Genomic DNA, 25,052 nt, shown 5'->3' with positions numbered 1-25,052 from the left:
ATAGACAAGGATAAAAGTTCTCCATTGTGCAGATAAGAATTGAGGCAAGTGCAGACTGGCTCACCTGAAGTTGCATAGTTGAGCTCCAGTAAAGCAAGAGAAGGATCCCCAGGTCATTGCTGCAAATCTGGAGGGACTATTTGGGTGCAGATGGCACTTGGACCGTCATGATGAAAATTTTGCTTGGATCTCCTGGCTTTATGCTATCTTATGTCATCTACAAATAAACAGAAAACAACAAAGTGAATAACCTCCTCTCTCCAAATTCTGTGCCTAGTGCTTTGTTTTGTCAGAGTGTAACTGAAGCTAGCTTACAAGCAGGGCATAAGTTCTTTCTTAGTGAAAGAACTGTGAAAAACTAGGGGTCACACCTGAATCTGGGAAGTCTTTGCTCTCAAATAAGTGGAAAAATGGGGCAAGAGCCATAACTTTAAAATTACTACAAGGTTAATTAATTACCATTCACCAGATGAGATGCTCAACAATAACATCTGTAGCAGCAATATGGCCAGGGATTGGGGTGGTAATTGAATCAAATGAGACAAAATTTTCTTTCTCCACAAAATATATTATAACTCGGGTTATTGGCAAGGAAATATTTTTGCACAGTTTATTTAGAGTTGTTGCTCTATTGATATGTGCTACTTTGGTCATAGTATTTTAAGACAACTCTAAATGAAAGGTCCTGTGTGAAACCAAACTCTAGAGTGTATTTTGTATTTTAATGAGGATTCTTTCACAAAATAGTCCATTATGACTAATGAGATATTAGCAATGAATGCGCTAGAAAGGACAGATGGGAAGACAGTCAACTGTCTAAATCAGAAGATTTTCAAAGTGCAGTAAACAAGTTATTAAGCACACTTCTCTGGCTTAATGCCAACCTATACTGTAGGGAATTGGTCAAAGAGTGGATCATGAAAAGCTTTTTGGGAACAGCTAAATTCTACAGCTGTGGTCTTTGTTTTTCTAGTACTTTGCAAGAACAGAAGGGGGAATTACGAAAGCGTCTATCGTACACTACCCATAAGCTGGAAATGCTTGAAACGGAATTTGATTCTACACGTCAGTATCTTGAAATAGAATTGAGACGTGCTCAGGAGGAACTTGAAAAAGTAACTGAAAAACTGAGAAGGTTAGTAACTAACTTTTTGAAATAAACAGAGTTATTAGGAATTTACAAGTGGCTGTGTTAAAGACATATGTAAGTAAAAATGTAAGCATATAGTCTCAAACATACATCAGTTACTGTTTATTGATTACACATTGTGTTTTCACATTGAATATATATATTTCACTTATCTGAATATATATTACATACAACATGAAGTTACTTACATGTGATATGTAAGATGTGTCTGTATTGAAAGTAAACATGCAAATAGAAATACATGTACATAGGTACACATATGACATCATTTATGTGTAAACATACATGTAGGTTAGTGCCATGTTGTGTTACACATACGAAGGTTATAAACATACTACATAAGCATACTTATACTGTATATATACAGATAGATTTTTTTTTTTAATGCCTTTGGCTGCATATTGTCTGTTATTACTCTCCATTGCACTGAACCAAGAGAACAGAATTTGGCCCTCCATCACTCAAAGCTGAGACTATGTTCAATTCAAATAATAGTATGACATTTCACATTATGCTACAGCAAATAATTTTCTTTTTAGTCCCAAGTAGAATGGAATGATACTGAAAACTTATTATTTAAAATTATTGAAGCTGTGGTACAGTGCTATTGCAAATCAGGGTCCCAGTTAATGTTAATGACAAATTACAATAAGCACACACTCCTGACATTCCTGGCACTGATTAAAATGGTCTGTAATCTAGCTTTACATTTATCAGTGATTCTTAATATCCATTTTTTCATTTGTTTGCAAAACTTCTGAACCTACAGTTGTCCATTTATGCAGGAATGTATTTGCATTCCTTGTGAGGACTTTCCTAAACTGATGTAGATAATTGAACTGTTTGATTTAGTTCATTGGATGAGTCACAATGAAATTCAGAACGAATCATTCCAGGGCTATACTCAAAGAAATGTTTTTCATTCTTTGCAGAAGGCAAAACCCAAACCAAACCAAAGCCAGAAACCACCAACAAACTGAGTCAGCCAAACCATTTTATGCAAATTTTAAACAGAAAAAGGGTGTAAGACCTCAAATTAGGAAACATCCTAGTATGGTCTTATAACTTAAATGCTTCCCTAACTGGGGAGGCTTCTTAAAACAAGACCCAAATAAGCAGGTGTTTAATCTTGAAATCTACACACATGTATCAAGAGCAGTCTGAAGAGTCTCCATATTGTTTTCATGTCAACAATATTTTTCCTGTCACTTCACTCAGAGCAGAGCTATTGAAAGTAACTCTGCTCTTGACGTAGTTCTGTTCCATTATACTTCAGCTTTAAGAAGAGGGAATGTTGGTACTTTTTTTTCCTGAAACATTATTTCAGGCATGGCTGCCATAAATCCTGTGTCATATTTAGCAGAGGGGCTGACCATCCCACTTCTGTTAAAACAAAGAGGCTTCCTAGTCAGTAGGAAGCCTCTTATCAACTTCATTGGGCCCCGATAAGTTGAGCACCCTTGACAACTTAGGCTGAAAAGTCTGGGTTTTGCTCATGGCAAGGTCTAGTACTTGTACCAAACATAAGATTAGTAGAACTGACTTTCCGATATTCTGATGGAACATTGTACAATATTATGAAGAAAACTTATATTAAAAATTATGTTTCAGGCAGATGATTACTCCCCTGAAGACATATCATATTGGAAGCCCAAAATATTTTACGAGGTGAGCTTTAAAAATGTTTCTATTGAGAATAGCAAGGCATACCTCAAGTTGAACAACTAGATTTCTCAACCTGGAGAAGGATGATGTCTGAAACAAAACTGTCATCCAAAAGCGTGTCAGCAACATGTCACAGAGGAATATCAGTGTGAGAAAAACAAGGAACTAGAATTAGTTTCAATAATATGTCTCTTGCTTTATTCACTGTACAGGAGAGAAATTCAAGCCCCCTAATAAATAAGCCCTGTGTAACAAGATCCCACTTGCATACTAGAGAACATTTCTGTTATTAAATTTCCATTACTGTTAAGTGCAGAATTTTTCTGAGAGGCTGAATGGCCATCCTTTTCTACTCCTTTCTGAAAGCCTATATTGTCTTAATTTATCCAGAATTACCTGTGTTGCTGCTAGGCCTCTCCTCTCTTACCCAAGCAGGGAGGTCATTTACATGGCTTGATGGTCGAGTTTTCGACCTCTCTGCAGAGATGTGTTTTTTCTTTGGGGTCAGGGGGAGCAAGATCAGGGCAGTGCTGAGTGGGTTTGAAAATATTAACTGTAAAGCATAGGTTTGGCTTTGAAAAGGGATGGAAAAGAGATTGAGGATTTCATATACCTCACAGTGATCCCCTATCTGACATGATTGGCATGGGTTTTTTAAGTTAGAATTTAAAAACTATTCAAATACCAATCTTGGAACCAAAACTGATCTCTAAAGGTGACGCTGGGTTTCCTGCTTTAGAACCTACTCTGGGTAACAACTTGGCAAGGTCCCCATCTGAGCTTTTACCTTTACTTTACTTTTGCCTTTTACTTTTAAAGAGAGTACTTTTAAGACACAAGAAATAAACCCATACATAGCCCCCACACGTAATTGTTTCACCAAAAGCAAGACATTTCATGAACTGAAGGGGTATTCTGAACAGGAATCCTGTAGCTGTATTAGCTTTGGAATAAATGAGGGAAAACCCCTTGTTTTTCATAAGGAAGTCAGTGTAACTTGTGATACCAGAGAGGGAAAAGGTTTTTTGAACAAGAAGTTACCATTTTAACAGTCACCGTTCAAAGCTAAACTGTTCTCTAGTTTCTCTAGAGAAAGTCAGCCCAAGCCTGTGTTTTACTTTAGATATATTTCATGGCCTTAAGAGGGCTTGAGACTGAGTGGAAGCAGAGAAACAGAGGCTTTTGCAGACTTCCTCTTTAGTGGTGATCTGCAGTCTTAGAGAGGAGTGTGTTGTCTGCTGGGTTAGAGCACAGATATGTAACGTTCAATTTGGTCTGAATACTTTTCAGCAGGCCCTAATTTAGTCCAGAACCTAAACATGCATTTAATGCATGTACATATATGTACCTGGAGGCACATGGGTATCACCTACTACCATGAACGACACAAAAAGCTATAAAAAATTATAATAAGTTATTGATTCACAGGAGTTTATTCTTAACACAGTTTCACAGTGTAGCGAAGCTGACCTATTTCCTATGACTTTATTTACCAAGAAGCCAGATTTACAACGTTAAAATGTTTCATACTTCACAAGGTTCAGGCTATCTGGGTGTATTTTTTCTGCAAACAGGGTTAAGTTACCATTTGCTCATCTGATCATTTTCAAATTGGAATAATTTTCCCTACTCCTTCTTTATTTTACAGTGTTGCCCAAAGATTGATTTGATTACCCTGTTCCTCTTTTATCCCTTTAACACTTTCTTCCATATATTTCTGGGTCCATTTCTCTCCTTGCCACCCACATTTGCTGACACTTCTTTTGGCACAGTGGATTTCCAATTTGGGTTTTATGCGTATATGTGCATGTGTATGTGCTTGTGTATGTGGTGCACGTGTTTGTGCTTATTTTGACTACCTTTGCATAATGTTCTCAATAGAAACACTTTTTGAAGCTCAGCTTCCTACTTACTGTGGATTTTTTGTTTAGATTGGGTTTGATTTTACTGGGAAATGGTCAACTTTTTCAGTGTAAAATGAATGTGTTGGAGAAATAGGGTTTGTGGGCTACTTTCACCTAACATACAACAGAGGAAAATTTGATGGGCAAAGACAAACGAAGTTACAAGGAGAGAAGCAGATTGTAATAAGCTGGTGCAAAACCCCTCTACCATCTATGGCATGGAAGTGTTGCCAGCCAAGAACAATTATAGTAATGGTAACTAATCTTCCAGTCATCCATATCAAGAGAAAACCAGTGTCAACAGAAGCTGAGGAGCAAACCCAATGATGCATTGCCACCATCATAAGCCAGATATCCAAGTAGCAATTACTGCTGGTAATTCATGATCTTACAGATATGGAAAGGGTACCTTCAATGTCTCCCTTGAGCTCTCCACATAGGTCCATACTGCATAACAGACTGGGATACAGGAAGGCCTGAGCTAGAAAAGTCCTCAACCAATAATTCTTTTCCTTTTCTTTCAGGAATTTATGCAGATGCTTTTGAACCCGTGCAAATGTTTAGGAGGTTGCAGGTGCTAAAAGTTTACATCGGTTTTACACCATCTCTAGTTGAGCCACTAGCTGCCTAGGTGCAAAGCAAGTTTAACCTGTTCTGTTTTGCCTTACTAGAGAAAAATGGCCAGACCATGACAGACAAGATACTGGGGCACCTCTGGTCTTAGCCAGCAGGCCCTATCTTATTTTTCTAAATCCTTGTTCCCTGCACCATGGCACACAACCTTACCAACAAAACATGACGATGTTAGGGCTGAGTAGCTGTTTGCAGACAAAGCCAGTTTAAGCCTCTTTGCTTCCACTGGTTTACCAAGATCATCTCTGCCTTCTCCTTTGCATTGAAAAGCTGAGTACAGGGTACCCTAGCATTTCTTTTTGTTGTGTTGACTGTGGCTAAATAGCTGTGAAAATCCCAAGTATACCTAGAGCTGCACAAATAAATGTCTATACAGAGGCTTAGTAGCAAATGCTGCATCTAACAGGAGCATGGACAATGCAGAGATCCATAAACTTCAGTCAATTCTTTAAGTCACCTGGACATTTACACAAGGGCACTGTGAGAAGTGGTGAGTAATGACAAGCCATAGGTTAGTACAAGTTTCACAGATTTTTAGCCCATTTGGGTCACGACCTTAGCAAACACTCTCTACCACAGATCCTCCTTACAGGGAGGAAATCTCTGCTTAGCAGATCTGTAAAATGTACACAACACTGAAACTTCCCCCAGGCTCTCAATGCATATTTGAAACAGCTGTCCTCAGTCTGGGCTGACCCTCGGTACCCCAGGGAGTTTCACCCGTGGGGATGTCATAAATAATAATATGCCCACAGAGCAGCTGTCCTCAGCACAGACCTCCCCTCCCAGGTCCGTGCAGCAGATGTTATGGTATTACTGGGAGCCCCAGTGGGAGCTCTGCATGCTTTGCAAGGGGCACCGTGAGCCGCTGGCCTGCCCCTGAACAGAGAATTTTGATCACTTAACTGGAAAGAAAATCTCCATGGCAACAGAAGCAGGGAGAGACCTGAACCATCATGTTGCTTCACTGCCAGGAACAGGCAGGCTGGACCCCTCAATTTGCAGCCAAGACATGGTTCGAATGCAGGTCTTAGTTCTGGTTTCAACAGCCACTCCTAACCATCCAATAAGCCAAAGAGACTTCTTTAATCCCAGTCCCTTCCTGATCATCATGGAAACTACACCCAAATCCAGGCTTCTCAGAGGAAGTGGCTTTCTGCTGAATGAATGTGTATTACATCCGAGTTCACTCTTACAGTGAACACACTTGCCCACTAAAATCAACTCACCAGTGAAAATACTTTGACCTACTGACCTAAGATTCTCAGTACGAACATATAGATGTATTCAGACAAACTTTTCACAGCTGAGCTTCTAACATTTGCTTTACACTCATTATAAATCCTGCTGAGGTGATATGTGCAAACAAGAACAAGGAGCTACCCTCCTTACCTTCTGTGGAAAGGCACAGCTCCTACCCAAATAGTGATGTTTTTCCCACAGGCTGTCCAGCTTGTTCATTACAATACCAAGGTTACCATCTAAGCAACCTAAAGATGTAGAGACTGAAACTTTTCTTTGGTGTATTGCTCTGGAATAAGCAGGGAAGTCTCATTTTGTGAGTCCATTCAATCCCTCAGTGCTGATAAAAATAAATACCCAACTTTTCCAGGCTAAGCTATCTAAATGTATTTCCTGAAGAAAGGGGATATGTTTAGCTCTTGAGAATAGGCAATTTCTTGAACTTCTGTCAAAAGAAGGAACATTCTCTTCTAAGTCATGTGGTGATGCCCGTGTGTTGCTTTTGCTACAGTCATTCTGTTTCTGCTGCAATTCTCCTTATCAAGAGAGCTCCATAAATCTTTTTCTGTACTTTCTAAGCATATAGCTCAAACTTCCTGGCTAACATATCATTCCTGAGCCTGATGTAAAGCTACAATCTCTTTGTGCAAGTTCCCATGCTGCGATGCATGTCTGCACACAAGTGCAGAACAGCAAACATATTTTCACTTCCTGATGGAATTTGTTGCTAAATATAGTAAGCAAACATGACAAAGAAGCTTTGCTTAGGAAGTAGGTGGTAATTACATTTCAAAGGCAACCACTGACTGGCAACAGGATTGATAAGAAAATAGATTTCAAGTAGTGCAAGCCATGGTTTTGTACTGATGTGAAAATTACAGGTAAAAACAACACAAAAACCAATGCATTCAATTACATGATATCATCTTTGTTTTAGGATACAAAACAATTACCTAGCCTTACAAAGAATTAATCAGGATCTGGAGGATAAACTTTATAGAATGGTAAGTTATCATAAGTGAACTTTTTTTTGAAATATTAAATGTGTTTTTATGGTTCTTAAGTCATATGACAAACATACGTAACTGTCACAAAACCCCCCTCATGCTCCTAATGCAGTATGCTTAAAAAGCATATATGACTTTATTAGTATCATGATCTAGAGCTCAAGCTGTGTACAACGGCATAGCTCTATCCATTTAAATGGAGACTGCATCAGCTGATGATCTGGCTGAATAAATTGTACCTTTAAAATAATTCTGGTTAATTTAGTTAATAACTTCATGGGTTTTAAATATTTATGTTTTCATTAAGTAAAAAATTCAAATAAGGTAATCCAAGGTTTTCTCATGCTTGTTAGATACTTTCACTCAGCTCTTATTAAGTGATTTAATAAAGCTTGGATGGTCTGACTTTTATATGCTGTCATAACTTTCAATCTCAGTGTATTAATTTCCAATCTGCATGTGTCTGCAACCGCAATGTCAATGTCACTGTCACAGGCCAGTTAGTAACTGAGTGAGGAAATCACTGCACCATTTATGGGCTTCACATCTAGGACTGATATTACAAGACACAGCACTGTTCATTCAAAATAGTTTGATGTTAAAAAGAAATGGCAAAACCTTTAGTGCCTTGGCTTATTGCTAATGCTGCTGGGACATCATACTCACCATTAGCAGAAAATTTACAGAGAGATGTGAGGGTAATACTTGAGGAAAGAACAACAGTTTTGAACTTCCAAAGATCTTTACAATGCGGGTGGTCAAGCAATGGAACAGGTTGCCCAGAGAGGTAGTGGAGGCCCCATCCCTGGCAACATTCAAGGTCAGGTTGGACGGGGCTCTGAGCAACCTGATCTGGTTAAAGCTGTCCCTGCTCACTGCAGGGGAGTTGGGCTAGATGACCTCTAAAGGTCCCTTCCAACCCAAAGCATTCTATGATTCTATGATCTTTAGGTCATGAGCACAGCCTGAGCAGCTTCCTCCTCTCCCAGTTCAGTACAGCCAGTCATTCCCTGCTTCCCTTCTGCCCAGCCCCATACCTGGTGTGGCCCTGGCAAGCACAGTGCACACACATAAACACACAGTTTATAGGTCTGGGCAGAGTCCTGATGTACAGCTATAAGTATGCCAGGGTAAGCCTACATTTTACACAAGTCTCATATGTAACATCTGCATGGGAAACATGGGAAGGGAACAGATTGTTGTGCTTTGAGAGTAAACAGGGACTATGGGAACATACTGGAGAGACACCAGCCTTTACTAAGAAACAAATTTTTGAAAGTGTCATCGTTCTTATCTCAAGAGTCTACTTAAATAGCTGACAATGAATAGAGTACTGATGCTTTTGTAACTGGCTAACAACAAGGCAAAGTTACAGCTGGGATATAGCTGATGTTTGTTCAGAAATATGTGTATAAACACTGTACAAGCATAAATAACATTTGATCTCATGTTACTGTGTTTTTTTCTCCACTTTTCCTTTGTTACTTTCTTTTTCCTTTTACCCAAATCTCTTCGGGATTTTGTTTTCATCTGTGGCCTAAAATTTATTACATATGCACTACAAAAGATAAAACAAATGGAGGCATTCTGAGTGGTAAATGAAATAAAAATATTAGAAACATAGAAAGAAGGACTCTAGAAAATCCATGCTTTTTTATCAGGTATTTCAGATCAAAGCGAAGAATTTTTAAACTAATGTTTCAGCATCCACATCAAATCCTGAGCAATGACTTCAGAGCACAGAACAGAAACAAGGAAGACTGGTTCCACAGAGCACAGTACCTTTCTTTATCCCACTAATATGACAGTCATTGAAGGTAGCTTTAGAGGCTTGAAGAAGATCAACCAGGCTCTGTAAACCACTTAACTTCAGACTGCTTTGCCCTCTGAAACACTGAAACTGCAGACACAAAACAAAAACAAACAAATATCAAATGGAAACTATTAAAAACAGAAAGATGGGGAAAATAGTACCACATTTGATATAGATAAGCCAAACCATCTGATTTTCAAGGCACTCCAAAAACCCTCAATACTTCAGAGAAAGTTGGATTAAATAACAGCTGGTTTGGTTAATCAACAGCTTATGGTGGTCTGGGCTCTTGGATACCTTTCTCTCCCTTTCTTGCTTTGGAGGAACAGCTGTGTTTATTTTTTTGTCTCATTTAGTCAGTTTGCCATTCCAAAATCAAAATCCTTTGATTTCTCTACCTTTATACAAATCCAAATACATAAAACATGTGGTTACTTTCTCCCTCTCTGCCCTATCCCATCCCTCTATAGACACACATATATATGTGTATACACACATACACAGACAGAGATTCTTACACAAGTTTTGACCATTTAATGTGCCCAAATGCAACAAGCAGGGAAAAGAAGATGCCCCCAGGGCAGTGGTCCCTCGCTCCCCCTGCCTGCAGGTGACCTGGGATGCCCCCAGGAGCCCCCTTTCTCCCTGTCCTTACAGGTGACCCGCAACTCCCCCTCTCCCAGTGACTGGCCCCAGCCTGTCACCACTAATCTAGGACTCCACCTGGGCTTCCCTCTTTAAATGTTTTTGGGTATCCTGAACGTTAAAGCCTTTCATGCCTGCTATTGTAAAAAATAATCATTAATTCAGCAGCAGTCACAGAAAAGAAGCTGAAGTAGCAGTTATTTTTCTTCTAGGCTCTGCTTCCTTTTGAGTGCTAATCTATAAAATATTTAAAAATATTTGAAAGCACACTTCTGATCACAGCAAATGGTATCCTCTATCACATCAGAACTCAAAATAAAAATATAAAATACAAACCACAGTGTCTGTGCTGGCTAAAAGCTAAAAAATGCAGTCTTCAAATCAGTGGAGAGTTTGCTGTATTAAACTGGGCAAGACTAAACACATGACATTGTAGAGACATATGTAGCACAGAACTAAAGTGCTACTGTCACTACTCATAAAACTCGCGTTCTTGCCACAGTTGGGGTCTTTAACTGGAGAAGATTTGTTTGGTCTTGCAAACACTGGTGAAGCAGGATAATATGCAGGCTGCCTTCTTAAATAATTTAGCTTTACAATTTTTTTTACATTAAGATGTGGGAAAAGACTAAGCAGAGTCCTTAAATTTTGCACTGTAATTCCATCAAAGGGCTGTTCAATTAAAGAACTTTTTACAATATCTAGTTCCAGTTGTCACCAGTAGTCTTCACTCTCCCTGGCACTGGTCTGAGTTTCCCAAGGATGCTCTGCCATGGTCTTGCTGCTCACAAACAGCAGTTATAAGTAGATTGTGCAAGTCATCCCAACCACATGTTAAGAAATCCTTTATATGATCTCAATCTAACTATATCCCACATGCAATCCTCACCGGAATTAAGCAATATATTTTAAAAAGCTTCTGCAGTTTTAACGGTTTTGGTTGCAGTCTGTTCTGTAATTTTACCTTTAAAGCCATAAGCCAGATTTTTAATAGTGTCTACATTTGGGAATAACTGTTAGATACCTAATAATAGCTGCTTAATAAACCTAACCGCTAATGAAAATCGCACCCATTTCTCCTCCCCCATCTGCATTTTGAATGTTGAATGTTCATGAAAAACCTGATCTCAGAAATCCAGCTGCAAAGATCTCACAAGACCATATTCTCCAGAAATACCCTAAAATATGTCTTGTAACTAGAAAGTAACAGTTTTACAGACAGACTGCTCAACAGTATAACTCATTTCTCATGCAGTCCTTCAAGAGGCCAGAATGTAAACCTCTGCTCAGTCTAAAACACATGCTATCTGCTTCTAATACAAAAATACACAGGCAGCATTGGAGGTGAACAAGGAAGGTGACTGCCCTGCGTTAAGGAGCAGAACCCACTGATGACCAGAGGAACCAGCAGATAAATCAATGCACCCACTTCATAAACCCTTACTCCCACACACCCCTCAGTCTTCTGACTTATCTCTCTCAAGACTGCTGCCCAACCAAAACCTCTGGTTCTTCAAAGTGTTATTCCCCAGTCCTGTTGAGTTTGGTTGCTGTTTTTAAGGAGGGAAATTACTTTCTTCTCTCTCAGTTCCAGTTCAGGACCTTTCGGCAGCATAAGCAATACTGAACACTGTCAGACATCAGGGACGTGACTGGACTCCTATGGTCTGTGGTGTAGGAGATGCTGGACACCAGCTCCACCAGCCCTGCCAGGCTCCCCGGCACAGCCCCAGCCACTGGGGCTTTGGTTCCCCCCTCTGCAAAGCCAGCATTGCCCCTCTGCATGCAGTGCATTACAGATTTTATCAGCTGTCAAGATGAAAACTGTTACATCACATTAATGCTTGATTTTTCATTTACATTAAGGCAGGCTGGGGGGTGTGACTCAGCCATAAAGTTGGAAGAAATTGTTACATAAACCAGCAGTAAAGAGGGATTTGTGTAAGGATGATCAAGTCTGAAACGCTGCACTACCTGAGCATTGCATTGCTTTTTATCCTGTTTCTTCCTCTGCCTATGAGCTGGAGGAGGACCAACAGGTACAGCAAATACTTTATGCTCCATGTTATTAAGAGTTATTTATCCAGCTCTTGAATATCTGGGGCTTTCCAGTCTGATGCCCATAATATATACCCAAACATCTCCAGCTGGTGAAATTCAAAGATGAATTAAATATGAGCTGAGCAATTTTAAGTGGAGCTCTGAGACTTTGTGTCAGGGGCACGTTATTTTAAAGGAAGCAGTTTGCTGGGTGTCCAGGCCAGGAAGGAAAAGAATATAGAAAGTGGTGAGGAATTAGATTAACAATTTCAGTGAGGCATTAAAAGCATCTAACTACCAGGGCGAGGCCAGCGCTTTGGCTTTGGAATTTAAACCAGTCACCAGATTGCACCTAAGTCTCCTATGACAGCTACCAGTCACACCCCAATATGGTTTAAAACATAAGTGAAAGATGAAGGCAATGGAGAAAAAGACTATTTCTGACACAAACCTAAGGAAAGCAGAAGCCTAGCATGTTTAGGTTCCTGGATGAAGGATGATGACTTTGACAGTGACTTTGAACAGAGTGATTTAAAGCACATCTTTTTCATTTTCTTTCCTTTATGAAAAACAACTTGCTTTCCCCCCCACTGTATGTCCCATGAAAATCAAATAGAGATGACCTAAATATACTTAAAAGGATTTGCATCCCAAAGACAAGAAAAGTTTAGAGTCAGCTCAACCTGACAGGCTCATTTGCTCACATTCAATGAAGACAGCTGTGAATTTCGAGAGAAATTTATACTGGTTGGTTAGTTAAGACAGAAGCCAGAGAAGGTCCATGTTTTGCGGACTAAACAACTGCAAAACAACATTTCTAAGGAAGGAAATGACCATAAATGTGACAGAAACATGTCATTTATAAAAATAGCAGTTGAAAAAATGCATTTCTAAGAGACCTTTAGGTTTCATCTTTTTATGCTTACAGGCATTTTGTACTAAAGATTTCCATCTCTCACTAACTCTTTTCACGCTTATTTCCCAGGTAAAAAAAGGTTGTCAAATAGGCAATAAGACCAGCCTTTTAAACCCACACACATTAACACACAGGCTCTGACTGAGTAGATCCATTAGTTTTGCAGTTAAATAAAAGAAATCTCCTGGGTAAGTTGGGAACACGACTCCTCATCGCATGAGCACAGAAGTGCACACAGGTTTTCAGACATCCTCAGTCCTTTCTCTCACTGAAATTTTCACTCTCACAGATTCATTTCCCATTGTTATCCCATTGTTATGTGGCTGGCAGGGTGATCCTTCTTCCCAAGACTTGTAAGGTAGTCCAGCCTATTCCTAATTGCCATAGATTAATATGACATCATGAGAGACTGTTCTGGAAACTACTTTCCTTTTTTTCCAAAGCCATGGGAAAGCTTCTGCTCTGTCTCTCCCTCTTAGTAGGACATTTTCCACAAGTACCAGCAGCCCAAGGAAGCTGTAAAGTGACAATGGACAATTCTCACTCCAGCGTCCTCTCTGTTGCATGATGACAGAGCTCCAGAGCTCAGTATGTGTCCTATCTCAGCATGTGTCTTATCTCTTGGCCACTGGTATGCATTTCTGATACCTGAGGTTTTTGATAATTTTCTTCATTGTGACCTCCATGGTTTGGCCTCCGCCTCTCAGGACATCCCCCCGGGCTACCATCTTGACCAGCCAGGAATAGAAAAAGCTGTTGTTTTCAAAGTAGCTGAAAAGAATAGAAGTATCTCTGGGGTGTGGGTATTTTTGACCTATGCCTTGGCCCTTTGTGATTATCTGCCAGTTCACTGCAAAGAAAGGGAAAGAAAGAACAAGTAAGAATAAGCCTGAAAAGATGTTGTGTGGCAGGCACTTCACATCTCTAAGTCCTTCACAAAAGCTGGTGTCATCTATGAACATGGAAAACAAGGCATAGAAAAGCAAAATGTCTTGGCCGAGGTCATCAAGAAGCAAGGAGCAAATTTCCAAATAACTTCTAGGTCTCCTCTATCTAAATCCACTGCCTACAAAAAAGATCAAAGGAATTCCTAGGTTCTCTTGTATCTAATTTACGATGCCAGTTACTTACCTCCTGTTAACAAAATAAATAGAAAATGGCAAAGACAGGGTTTATCACAGTTAAAAAAAAAAAAAAAAAAAAGAAGAAAGCATATACAAGTGGAGTATTGGTCCATTTAGTTCAGTTCCTTATAGGCAGTTTCTGTCATCTGTTTCTATAATCTGTTTTATTTTTAAATAAAGAAAACTACTTTTTGGAAATAGTATAGCAGCTACAGAACTCAAAACCATGTCATTTTGTCTGAACAGGAGGGAATGTGGAATTAATTGAAATAAGAAAATTACTTTTGTGGAGAGAAAATGAAAAGAGGGATGGAGAAAGACTGATTTGTATATTGTCTTGTTCTAATTGCATCCCTTAAGTTCACAGAACAGTACTACAGGTGTGTAGGATCACCAACACTAGAAGATCTTTGGTCAATTTTATTATCACAAGTGGCCTGTACCTCCAGCAGCATCCTCTTTGCTCACTAGAGATGTAATAAGTAATCTTGTACTTTTTTCTTTTTTCCTCCAGAAACAAACATTTCTTTCTTCAACCTACTGTCACTAACACAACTCCAGAAGATACTATTACATTGACTTCAGGGAATAAGCATCAATCAACACCATCTCTTTTCCCTCCAGCTATAATTTATTTAGCATTTTATTATCCAGCAGGGCTCTACCCTGGCAAGGCACGCCGCTGATGTGAAATGTGGGAGACGATAGGTACACAGAAAGACTATAAGCACATTTTGTCAACTTCATCTAAATTGCTAGCAGAAAGAACACAGGCTGTGAAGCTGACTAGCCAGCTTAGAAAGGCTTTTAATAAGCTGTTAGGTAAGATATTTTTTTCAAGCATCATTGCAATGCTGAGAGACCAAGGAAGGTGATGGCAAATAAACCCATCACTCTGGCTTCCAACAAGTTGGTCAGGCTGTCAGTGGGGTTAGGCAATGAACTGATGATGTTCAATTACAAACAGCAAATCCTCAGTGCTGCTAGTTTCCTAAAGAACTGATCCTAAGTCAGCAGGATAAAACAGTTATAAACTGAGAAGAAACTTTTTGCCACAGATGATATCTAGTGCCTGGAGTAAAGTCCTGAGCACTTGAAAAAGATGAGCAGCGAGCTAATTCATGCTTAGAGGAGGGATCAGCATGTGCAGTGATACCCTGTTCATCCATATTTTATATCAAAGAGTATATCTAAGCAGAAGCCAGACCAGGAATGACAGGACCCTTCTCCAGCCTAGGGCCAGGTTTGTTTGCGCTCAATGAATTTAGATAAATTATCCCTGTTTATAACTCCAATTTGCTGCTCAGAATTCTGTTCCAAAAGAGCTGGATAAGAGATGACAGGTACCTTTGCCCTGAGCTCATGTAAGACAAAGGGTGTTCACTGAACTGAAAACCTCAGGAATATTTCCAGATGACACTGACAAGAAGACCTTTAGCAGGAGGTGCAGATGTAAGCAGTTTTTTTGATAATGTCCTTTTACACAGTGTATGCCATGTAGGTTGGCATTATTTCAACTAAGGAGAAAACCCCTACAGCTGTCAGTGATAAGTCGTATGAACTGACATACTCTGCTCAGAAAGGCAATATTCCTATTGACCTCAGTCAATGTATGCTTGCCCCCTTGAAGAAACATTAAAGACCAATACTAGTACTTTTTGTATTGGGAAGACAAATAACCATCCTGCTTATGTTTTACAAATCATCTGCAAAGAAAAGCATGCCTTTACTTCATAAGCAGGACCTTGACAGCACATCACTAACCAGATTTCTTTCTGTGATACATTATTAATTATACACCAGTGTTGATTTTTTTTTTTTTATTTTATTGCTATGGAATTACACTTCAAGCCTGTGACATGGGGTAGTCAAGGAAACAAATCTTTATAAGACCTTTGCTAGTACAAGGTTGAATATAATATTAAGAGCAAATCATTCTTCAAGTGAAATGCCATAGAGCATGAGATCAAAATCCTCAGACAAAATGCTATAGCCCCACAATGCTATCTTTAATAACATTATACTGTTTGGAAATCAAGAATAGAAATCAGATTCTGATGCAGGTCATTTTTTAATCAACAACCAGTGTTGTTTATTAAAAAGGATAAATTCTATAATTTAACTCTGATGAACAAATTAGATCAGGTCAGTAATTTAGACTTGAGACAATACATCACTTATTAGAGAAAAAGATGCTGCTTATTTCCATAGGTCTGTTTTGCAGAATAAATCTTTTAAAGTGTTATGGACACAGAAGATGCATTGGTAGCACATCCATATATCCAGTTCCTCTGATCTATCATAAAAAGAAGAAAATGCCGAGCTTGAACATCCCACTAAGAATTATATTCCCATATTTTTCTTCTATCAAAAGGTCCACAGCAATCAGAGAAAAGTGTTAAAAAAGTAAACCTCTGTATGCCTAAATTCTACCCTCATCTTCTTGCAACTCTTTTAGTAGAGGGGCAAAGTGGATTATAGCAATTTAAGCTGACAGATAAATCTCTTTCCTGTCAAATTCCTTTCTTGCTTTGTCTTTCCCTTGTCTTGTCTTCCTGAAATACATCCCCAACTCTAAATAACTTTTCCCTCTCATACAAGCCATTTTTTCAGTCCTTTACATTTTGGAATCCCCTTTGTGCTGGACTTGCATCTTGGAAACAACTGACCCGGCATACACAAGCACATCAGAGTGTCTCAGTAAAGTGTTTTCTCATTTGTCTCTTCTGTGATTTCTTATCTATGTCTTGGCTTTGTTTTCTGTGTCTTCTGTCTGATAGCCTTATTTAATTCTGCATCATTAGACAAAAAAAGAAGGAACAGGTAAAAGCAAGTGAATGTTCCTGGGCAATAGTACCCTCGCCATCTCCATAAAGGCATTTGAGACCAATTGTCTGAAATAGCTTGCTGGTCATGTAGTATGTTTATTTCACTATCTGCTGTATAAATCTGCTGTATTTTCTTAAAACTGTTTCCTTCCTAGCTGTATTTTCAGTCTTGCTGCCTCTATACACTTCTTAATTATTGCAGAAGAGATATATAGAAAAATACATCCTCTTATTTTGGAAAATGATGAATATCCCGAAGAGTCACAATGTGACTACAGATTTTTTCAATGAGTTTAAATTAACTAAATTCATACTTTTGATTATTCTTCCCCAATGTACCATAGAATAATCTGGCATGAGAAGGATTAGAAAAGACTTGATTTAATTATATGCTCTGTCTGAGCAAATACAATTCAATTAAGGAAGATGTGATTATTAAATCTAAAATGCATTAGCATGCATCAATCAGCTGTATGAGCTTTAAATTAATAAATAGTTCTTTTACAGTTACCCAACTAATAGACAGAGAATCAGAATTAAAACCTCTAATAAAATTAGCCCAAGTCTCTCAGTGCAGTTTTTAAAGCATAATTTACTGAATAGATCTTTATGCACCAGCTGTAGTAAGCTCAATGAAGTTTGTTCCAATGTTGGGTGATGTTAAAGTAGTAGTGGATTCTGTTTTGTTACAAAACATAGTTTTCTGTGTTGTGGGGTTAATTGAAGAGAGCATAGTACAATACATTGGGAAGGTTTTGTCTCAAATTACCTGATACTTTAAGGTTTCTTTTAAATTTCTATACTTTCCTGTTTAAATATTTTAGTAATTTTTCTTTCAAATTTCTAGTGCTGATACAGAGAGATATCAAAGAATGCAGAGCATTCATAGGCAAAGGACATCAAATAAAGTAAAACTTTAATTTCTGTACAAGATGCCAGGAAAGCAGATTAAAGGCTATCAGAGATGTCTAAGTTGTCTATTATTCTTGATAAGATAGATTTATTTCCTTCTAATAGGGTGCAGCCATTCAATACCCAACTCAAGATGCTAATGAGAGGTATCTCAATGATGAATTCAGTTTTGTTAGGTCTCCAAACACAGCCTAGTAAGAAAATGTAGGGAGTGCAAAATATGGCTGTGTCAACCTGCTGTGCTAACATTTCCCACAAGTAAAGCTCAAGCCATCTAGCTTTCTGGGGTTGACATGAGGAGGAAGCTGAGTGAGCAAAACCCTCCCCTGGAACAACCCCAGGAGTGGCAATGCTTCTGTCCTTGACTGGAATCCTGGGACAAGCCCACCCCACAAGCAGGAGGGGCTCCTGCACTGGATACTGCCAGCAAGTTGCAGAAAGCAGAACTTCTTCTCCTCAAGCTGAATGTCTCTGCTTAATCACTCTTGGTTTTTTTCCAGCTACATGTTTCTTTCTAGAGTGCAATGGGGAAAGAAATAGTCTGTAGGCAGAAGAGATGCCGACAGCCCCATGCTATGCTCTGAGCCAAGGAAAGCAGCTGTCTCCCCTTCCCATGGGTGACTGGAGAATTATCTCCCCGTTAGATGCCTCCCCAATACCTGCTCGCTCCTCTGAATTTTCACACTGTTACATTAATGTATCTACATCTCAGGGTTCCCAGTTACAGTGACGCAGGAGCTCAGTAAATATAACTTCAAGGGGAGAAAATTCATTTGAACAAGGCTTATTTTACTCTGTGGTGACACATGTAATTGGCTTTATCTGCTGCAATGAGATTTTGATAAACCCTCACTACATGGTCTTGCCCAGCTTTCCATTGCTCAACTTTGAGGAATTTGTCTGCAGGCTAAATAGCCAGACATGAAAAATAAAGAGTATCATATATTCCATGAGGAAGGAGGAATACAAGCCAGAAGCCCTTTTGGAAGAGAGTGCTAAAGGATCATGGATCTGCCTGCTTCTTCCAACATTTTAACTATATATACTCTTCCTTAAACTGATATAACACAATTCTAAAAGCTCAGAGATTAGAATGAGGAATTTTACTGGTAATTTCCCCAGAGGGGCTAATGCCATCTAGCTCTGTTGTCTCCAAAAGAAAAGTTCCCAGTAGACTGCTGAAAAACAGGAGCCATTCATATAATTCCTGGTCAGAGAGCATTCCTCTCTTACAAGTAAAACAAGATAGAAAGCAGGATGCCCAGGAAGAGAGTTGTTAACCAGGCATGTGAATTTAGGTGGTGGATTTGGGTTCCGTAGAGTCCTGATCCATTTGCTATGAAGGAAAGAAGCTGTTTGGTTTAGCTGTACTCTGCAAAAGCAAATAGGAAAGTACTGTCTATGGAAGTGGTGAGCTATACCAGCCAGGCATCAACCTAAGTAACAAAAAAGGGATTGAAAGGAAAAAATAAAGTATTCTCATTTGACACAAAATCAAGGTGTCAAGGATAAAACCAATCCAGTCACCAAGGGGTATGAAAAGACACTCTCTATCTGCCTATATCTATCTGCCAGCACTAAGTATCTAGTAATAAACTAGAATTGGAAGCAATGCGTGTGCATTGGTGCCAGACTATAACTGAAACTCATGAAAAAGACTTTGTGCAACTAAAATGGTTAAATCCGCTTGTTTGGGATAGATCAAGTGGATTGTAGAGCTTGGGAATGGCACTCTGTATTGTGCCTGGCAACTCTAAAATAGTGAGTATTCCTGAATTATTAATAGCAGGCAGAGGCAGATCACATACTGGTCTGTGCCCGCTACAGACCATCACTCTGCAACGAGTTGTGCAATATCTCTATAAACAGCTGTTTGTAGCACACAGAGGAAAAAAATACTGTCATCTTTACCTTTAATGAGCTATGCTGATGGTCACATACAGCCAGTACAGAGCTCTTTAGAAGTGGTTAAAAAAAATTATAATGACAATTTCCTGAATATGAAAATGCTGCGTTAAACATTCTCTCTTCATTTTCATTACGATAAATGCAGGGACTCATCTTTGAACTAAAATGAGTTGTAGCTTAAGGGTAAGAGATCATGAATTTATTACATTTGATATCTATACACAGAATAAAATCCAGAGCAATCATACATGTATTTAATGCAAAAAAGAGTGAATCTTGCAAAACTGATAATTATTTTGAGCCAAACCACCTAGGAGGAGAGATTTTAAACTCTTATCAATCACCATTCATATTGTTTTGCTAAAAACAGATCTCACATTTAGGAATAAAAGAAAAGAAAGCTGTGATTAAAAAACTTTAAAAGAAGGAGTAAAAATTGCTACATAAAATGGAAACTGTACAAGTAGCAAGTGGAAAAAGGAACTGAGAGCAGTCAATACCAATTACAAGCCCTGAAATACAGACAACAGATAAAGCAAGTAAAAAGATACAGGAAAATAATTTGTAAGATATTTGGTATAATAATGCAGCTGAAGTTCATATATCTAGAAGAAATTTAAACAATGACTTTGGTATTTTACCTCCTAGGCATGTGGAGTGTGCATTGGCTTTAGTACTGTAACGAAGAAATCAATGAGCTTTTTGTCTTCAGGACAATATGATATTTTTATATCATGACATGACAAAGTATTTTGTATTTTGTATTTTGACAGTAACTGAGGATGACAGTAAACACAGATAACTAAAAACGGATGGGTTTAACTTAGCAACTCTTTATAAACACAGTTTCAGGTTTTGAAATGACCATACCAAATGCGCATTTGAGGTTTTAATATGTATTACTAAGAAATCTGAGAACTATGGAGAATTTCTGGAAGATTGAAAGAAAACTAATATGCCATTATATAAAAAATGGAAATGCAATGAGCAGTGAACTAGAGGTCTTATTATTTTTTTCCTAAGAGCTTCACTCTCAGCCACCTACTAGATTTTCAACAAAGTTAATACAAGGAAGCACTAGTCGGAACATAAGACAAAACACATGTTTCATGTCACCTACTTTTAGCTTATTAAATAAGTATAAGGGCTCAGCTAGTCCCTGGGCTCCTCTCTAGTTGAGTAAGAGAGAGAAACACCTCTACAGCGTGACTGTGTCATCTTAAAACAGGTGTCTAAGCACATGGGCATAAACACCCTTTGGATACATCTCTTCCATGGAGTAGAGACTAGACAAGCAGCTTTATCCAGTGCTTTACTTCTAGATGGTGAGGTTAAGAGGATGGGGCTCTGAGCAACCTGATCTAGTTAAAGCTGTCCCTGCTCACTGCAGGGGGGTTGGGCTAGATGACCTCTAAAGGTCCCTTCCAACCCAAAGCTTTCTATGATTCTATGATTCTAAGTTATGAGAGATGAATACCAGGCTCCTGTGACTGTGGTCATTCTCTGTCATTCAAAGCTACTAATCCCTTCCTATGTTCACCTTGGACATCTATGCTTCTTCTTTTGTGTCCGTCATCACTTAAGATGATCCTTAAGAAGGAAAAAAGCCTGAAGACTTTGATAGTCCAATCCATTAAAAAGTTGTGTCATGAAATTTGATTTTCTTGAAAACAATGTATCAAACTGGGAAGTATAGCAAAACAACTATTAAAAACAAGTCAAGATCATTACTTAAGTATGCAGAGCTTTCCTCAAGGCTCTGAAGCCTTGAGGTTTCATATTTACTGTGCTCTAGTAAGCCAGGAGCACTGCAGAATTAGCAGATAGCTACCCAGTGCTAGGACATTTATGATGACAGTTTCAGACGATTTTGTTTTTACATACATTATCTAAACATTAAAGTCATATTCTCGGCATGATTCTCTACGTTCAGGGTCAATAACTGTTTGGTAGTCTGTTGGGGTGAGAGGATATGGCTTTGTATAGATGACTGTACAAGTAGCGTCCCTAAATATCATTCTATGTTTAGCAGGGTACAAAATCTCATATTTTGCTCTTTCCTGGCTTAACTGTTCCTGTTGTTCCAACAGTGCTTTTTAAAACAAAAGAGTTCCTTTACCAAGGCCTGAGGGTTATAAAAGTTTTGCTTCATTATAAAGCAGAGATCAGATTTAACCTGAAGTGAACAAAGTCTTTGCACATGAAGGGTGTCTCTGTAGCTTAAAGCCTGTGGGTTTTTAAATCAAAATCTGATGAGCTCTAAGGGCTTAGATCATCCTCTTCTAAGGTCTCAACTGTTGGAGAAAGCCTCAGAGGAAGGTCATTTTTACAAAGATCCTCTTACAAACTTTCTGAGCCTCTCCACCTGCTCTCATCTTTACTTGCAATCCTCCTTCTGCCAAACACACTAAAGCCAGATCAGCTTTGTAGCAGCGTATTGGTTTTTGAAGAGAGTTGCTGTAGTCCTGTGCTGTGTGATGAGTTTGCACTGTGTCCACACACCTTTTCTCATTCTACTCAGATTTTTTTCCCTCCTCCTGCATCAACAACAGATGCCCTGAGTAATTCTGCAGAGATTTCTGATACTGCAGGATGGGAAGTTCTTGCTCATGAAGTCAAAATTTGCTAACACAGTTGAGAGACACCAAGATTCCTGACTCTGTCTTCTAAATGATTGACTTTCTCAGGACTTTCTATTTGTGCCATTACACTATCAAGTGAATTTCAAGCACGTATTCGCCTGAAGAGGAAGAGTGACAAGATCAGATTTAATAGTGTCAATGTAGCTTTCATAGTATAAATGCAATAGTTATTTTTAAGCGTAACCTCGCACCCATAGAATTCAATAGCAAAACTCTGGAGGACAGATATAGGTACCAAAGTCAGCTCTTAGCTGCAACTTTTTCATGTTGAAAATGACTCAGTAATTGGATGAATACTTCCTTTTGATGAGATCCATGATTTTCTATTCAAAACACAAAGCTCCACCCCACACCTCTCCTTTTGGAGTATGAAATGCTTTTATTGACATACAGCTGCTGCAGAAAATAGTAGGTTCTTGGCAAGGGATTGTTGCTTTTTGCTCTTCTGGGTTTTGTTTGGTTTTTTTTTTTGGTTTGTGGGTTTGTTTTTTTTTTTACAATACAGTTTGTTTGTATAGGCTCAAAATGTCTGTAAATCCTTACAAAGTTTCACCACTTCTTATGGAGTAGGAAACACTGTATTTTCACATTCCCCCTAGATTAGAAATGTATGCTGTATATTTGTCCTGGTAATATGCAAAGAGTCACCTGTGTAGAAGAAAGCTGAAGCTAGTGCATGAAGTGCACAAGAAAAGTGGCCTCAGTAGGTGCCTAGTTACAGAACAGGACCATCTATTGTCCTAGAGAGGACGGTGTGGGTACAAAAGTAAAGAAATCACACTTACAGTGGGCTGAGAGAGTATGGTATCACTGACAGGGAAGAAAGCTTTGAGTCCAGACAGGGGGGTTGAATCCAAGAAGTCTTCAGATGATTGACAGCCTTAATGGGAGCAGGCTGGTGGTTGGAAAATGATGGCTAGAGAGAAAAGAGGAATGGTTTCTCCATGACCACAGTTTGTCAGTGGCAGGTCTGCGCTCACACAGGAACAGTGCAATAGATTGTGAAGTGGAAAGAAGTAACAGGAATTGACAGCAGAAATGAAGAAGGAGCAGAATGGTGGTATAAGCTGCTGTCTTTATAGTAAAATGACACCCTGGAGAATAACCTGTTTTCATGGATTTTCTACTAGAACTCCTGAAATACAATCAAACACCTGCACCAAATGAAAAGTGCCAGGAGGAAGGGAAAATACTCTTTGTTGATATCTTCTACTTTAATGTTTTTAATAACTGTGTAGCTGACTTCTGCACAGCTTGGCTCTGGCAGCCAGGATTATTTAATACCATAATAGACAACTTAACTGACAATTTTATAGAAAACATTAACATTGCAAACATAGAGATTAACAAATTTGGCAACTTTGATAGAGGCTGTATCAATCATTTGTATTACAGTTGCACTCAAACTTTTCTGCCCTGAATCCCTGGGTACAGTACAAAGAATTAAAATTCAGCAGTACAAATATTTAAGCATGAGCCAAGTTAAACAGAGGGAGGTCTTAAATCAAAACCTTCTTAGCAGGACATTGTTGTACCAGAAGAGAGTTTTTAAACTCGAAGTAAAAGCTCTTAACCTAAGCAACTTTGTACAAGCAATTAAGGACAAACAAAGAGAAACGCCAATAGATATTAAGGTGTAGCTTCTACAGCATACACTGCATAAGAAACTGTGAATTATATTAAATTGGGATACCAAGAATTTTAGACGAATACAGATTGTTTCACAGGGTAAGAATATGATAAGTCAGTACAAGCAAAAAGGACTGGAGATACGTCTTGCACATGGCACTTAAAGGAACTTTGAAGACAAAATTTGTACATGGTCTCTCTGGGGTTTCAACAATTCTGTAAAACTAAGCATATTAGCTAAATATAATAATAAGTTCTTGAAGTGATCAGAGTAGGAATATTTTTTAGCACCCATCTGGTGCAGACAGAGTAGAAAGTCTAGGAACATAGTTGCTAAAATATCACAAGCATCTGTCAACACTGTCTTGTCTGCTGTGTCCATCGACAGCAGAATTGCTTTTCCTCTCTCTGCTAAGGTACCTTATAGCTATCTCTAATTATATTTATTGTGGGAAGATAGATGGTCTGACTTTTCAAAAATATGTATTTCCCTTGTTATATCACAGTTGGGAAATCTGCTGGTGGAAGGAAGAGTTTGTATGCAAAACAGTCTGGATGAGATTCATTCCTAAACAAAATCTCTTCTGACAATAGCAACACAAAAGCAGACCTTACCCTTCTGAGCTAGGAAAAACCTTGAACACACTTTAAACTTGATGGAGCCCTCCCTATTAAGCTCAACATATGCTAATACTTTTCCAGTTAATCAGCATATACTGCCATCCATTCTCATTAGACTAAATCAGTTCCTTGGGAGATATCCCAATAAACTGGTGATCCCAATTAAACTCTTTCCAATTAATTTGCACTTCATGGGGGTTTTAACGTTATTTCATTTAAATCCTGTCTGAGACTTCTACTATCCTGTGTGTGACTTCAGCAGCATTTTTCCTACAAATAGGGGCTACAGAATGCATTCCAGAGAAGGGAGATGTCTTATGGAGACGCTAGTTTTCAAAGCACTTCTTGATATTTTAAAGGGTGTGTGCTGAAT

At 38.7% G+C, this 25,052-nt stretch overlaps 1 protein-coding gene across 1 annotated transcript in view; it reads left to right on the top strand.

The window, feature by feature from the left end:
* The window catches only part of BEGAIN (brain enriched guanylate kinase associated), a 160,546-nt gene that overhangs the window by 99,570 nt on the left and 35,924 nt on the right, over positions 1-25,052 (top strand). Inside the window, exons 4-6 of the mRNA XM_075712823.1 lie at positions 974-1,135; positions 2,762-2,818; positions 7,532-7,598. Of these exons, the coding sequence (XP_075568938.1) occupies positions 974-1,135; positions 2,762-2,818; positions 7,532-7,598 (286 nt within the window). The remainder of the gene's footprint in view (positions 1-973; positions 1,136-2,761; positions 2,819-7,531; positions 7,599-25,052) is intronic.

Source organism: Pelecanus crispus, chromosome 6 (assembly GCF_030463565.1).
Source record: "Pelecanus crispus isolate bPelCri1 chromosome 6, bPelCri1.pri, whole genome shotgun sequence".
NCBI lineage: Eukaryota > Metazoa > Chordata > Aves > Pelecaniformes > Pelecanidae > Pelecanus > Pelecanus crispus.
Note: the sequence above shows the minus strand (reverse complement) of the source record. Positions and strands in the feature narration are given on the sequence as shown.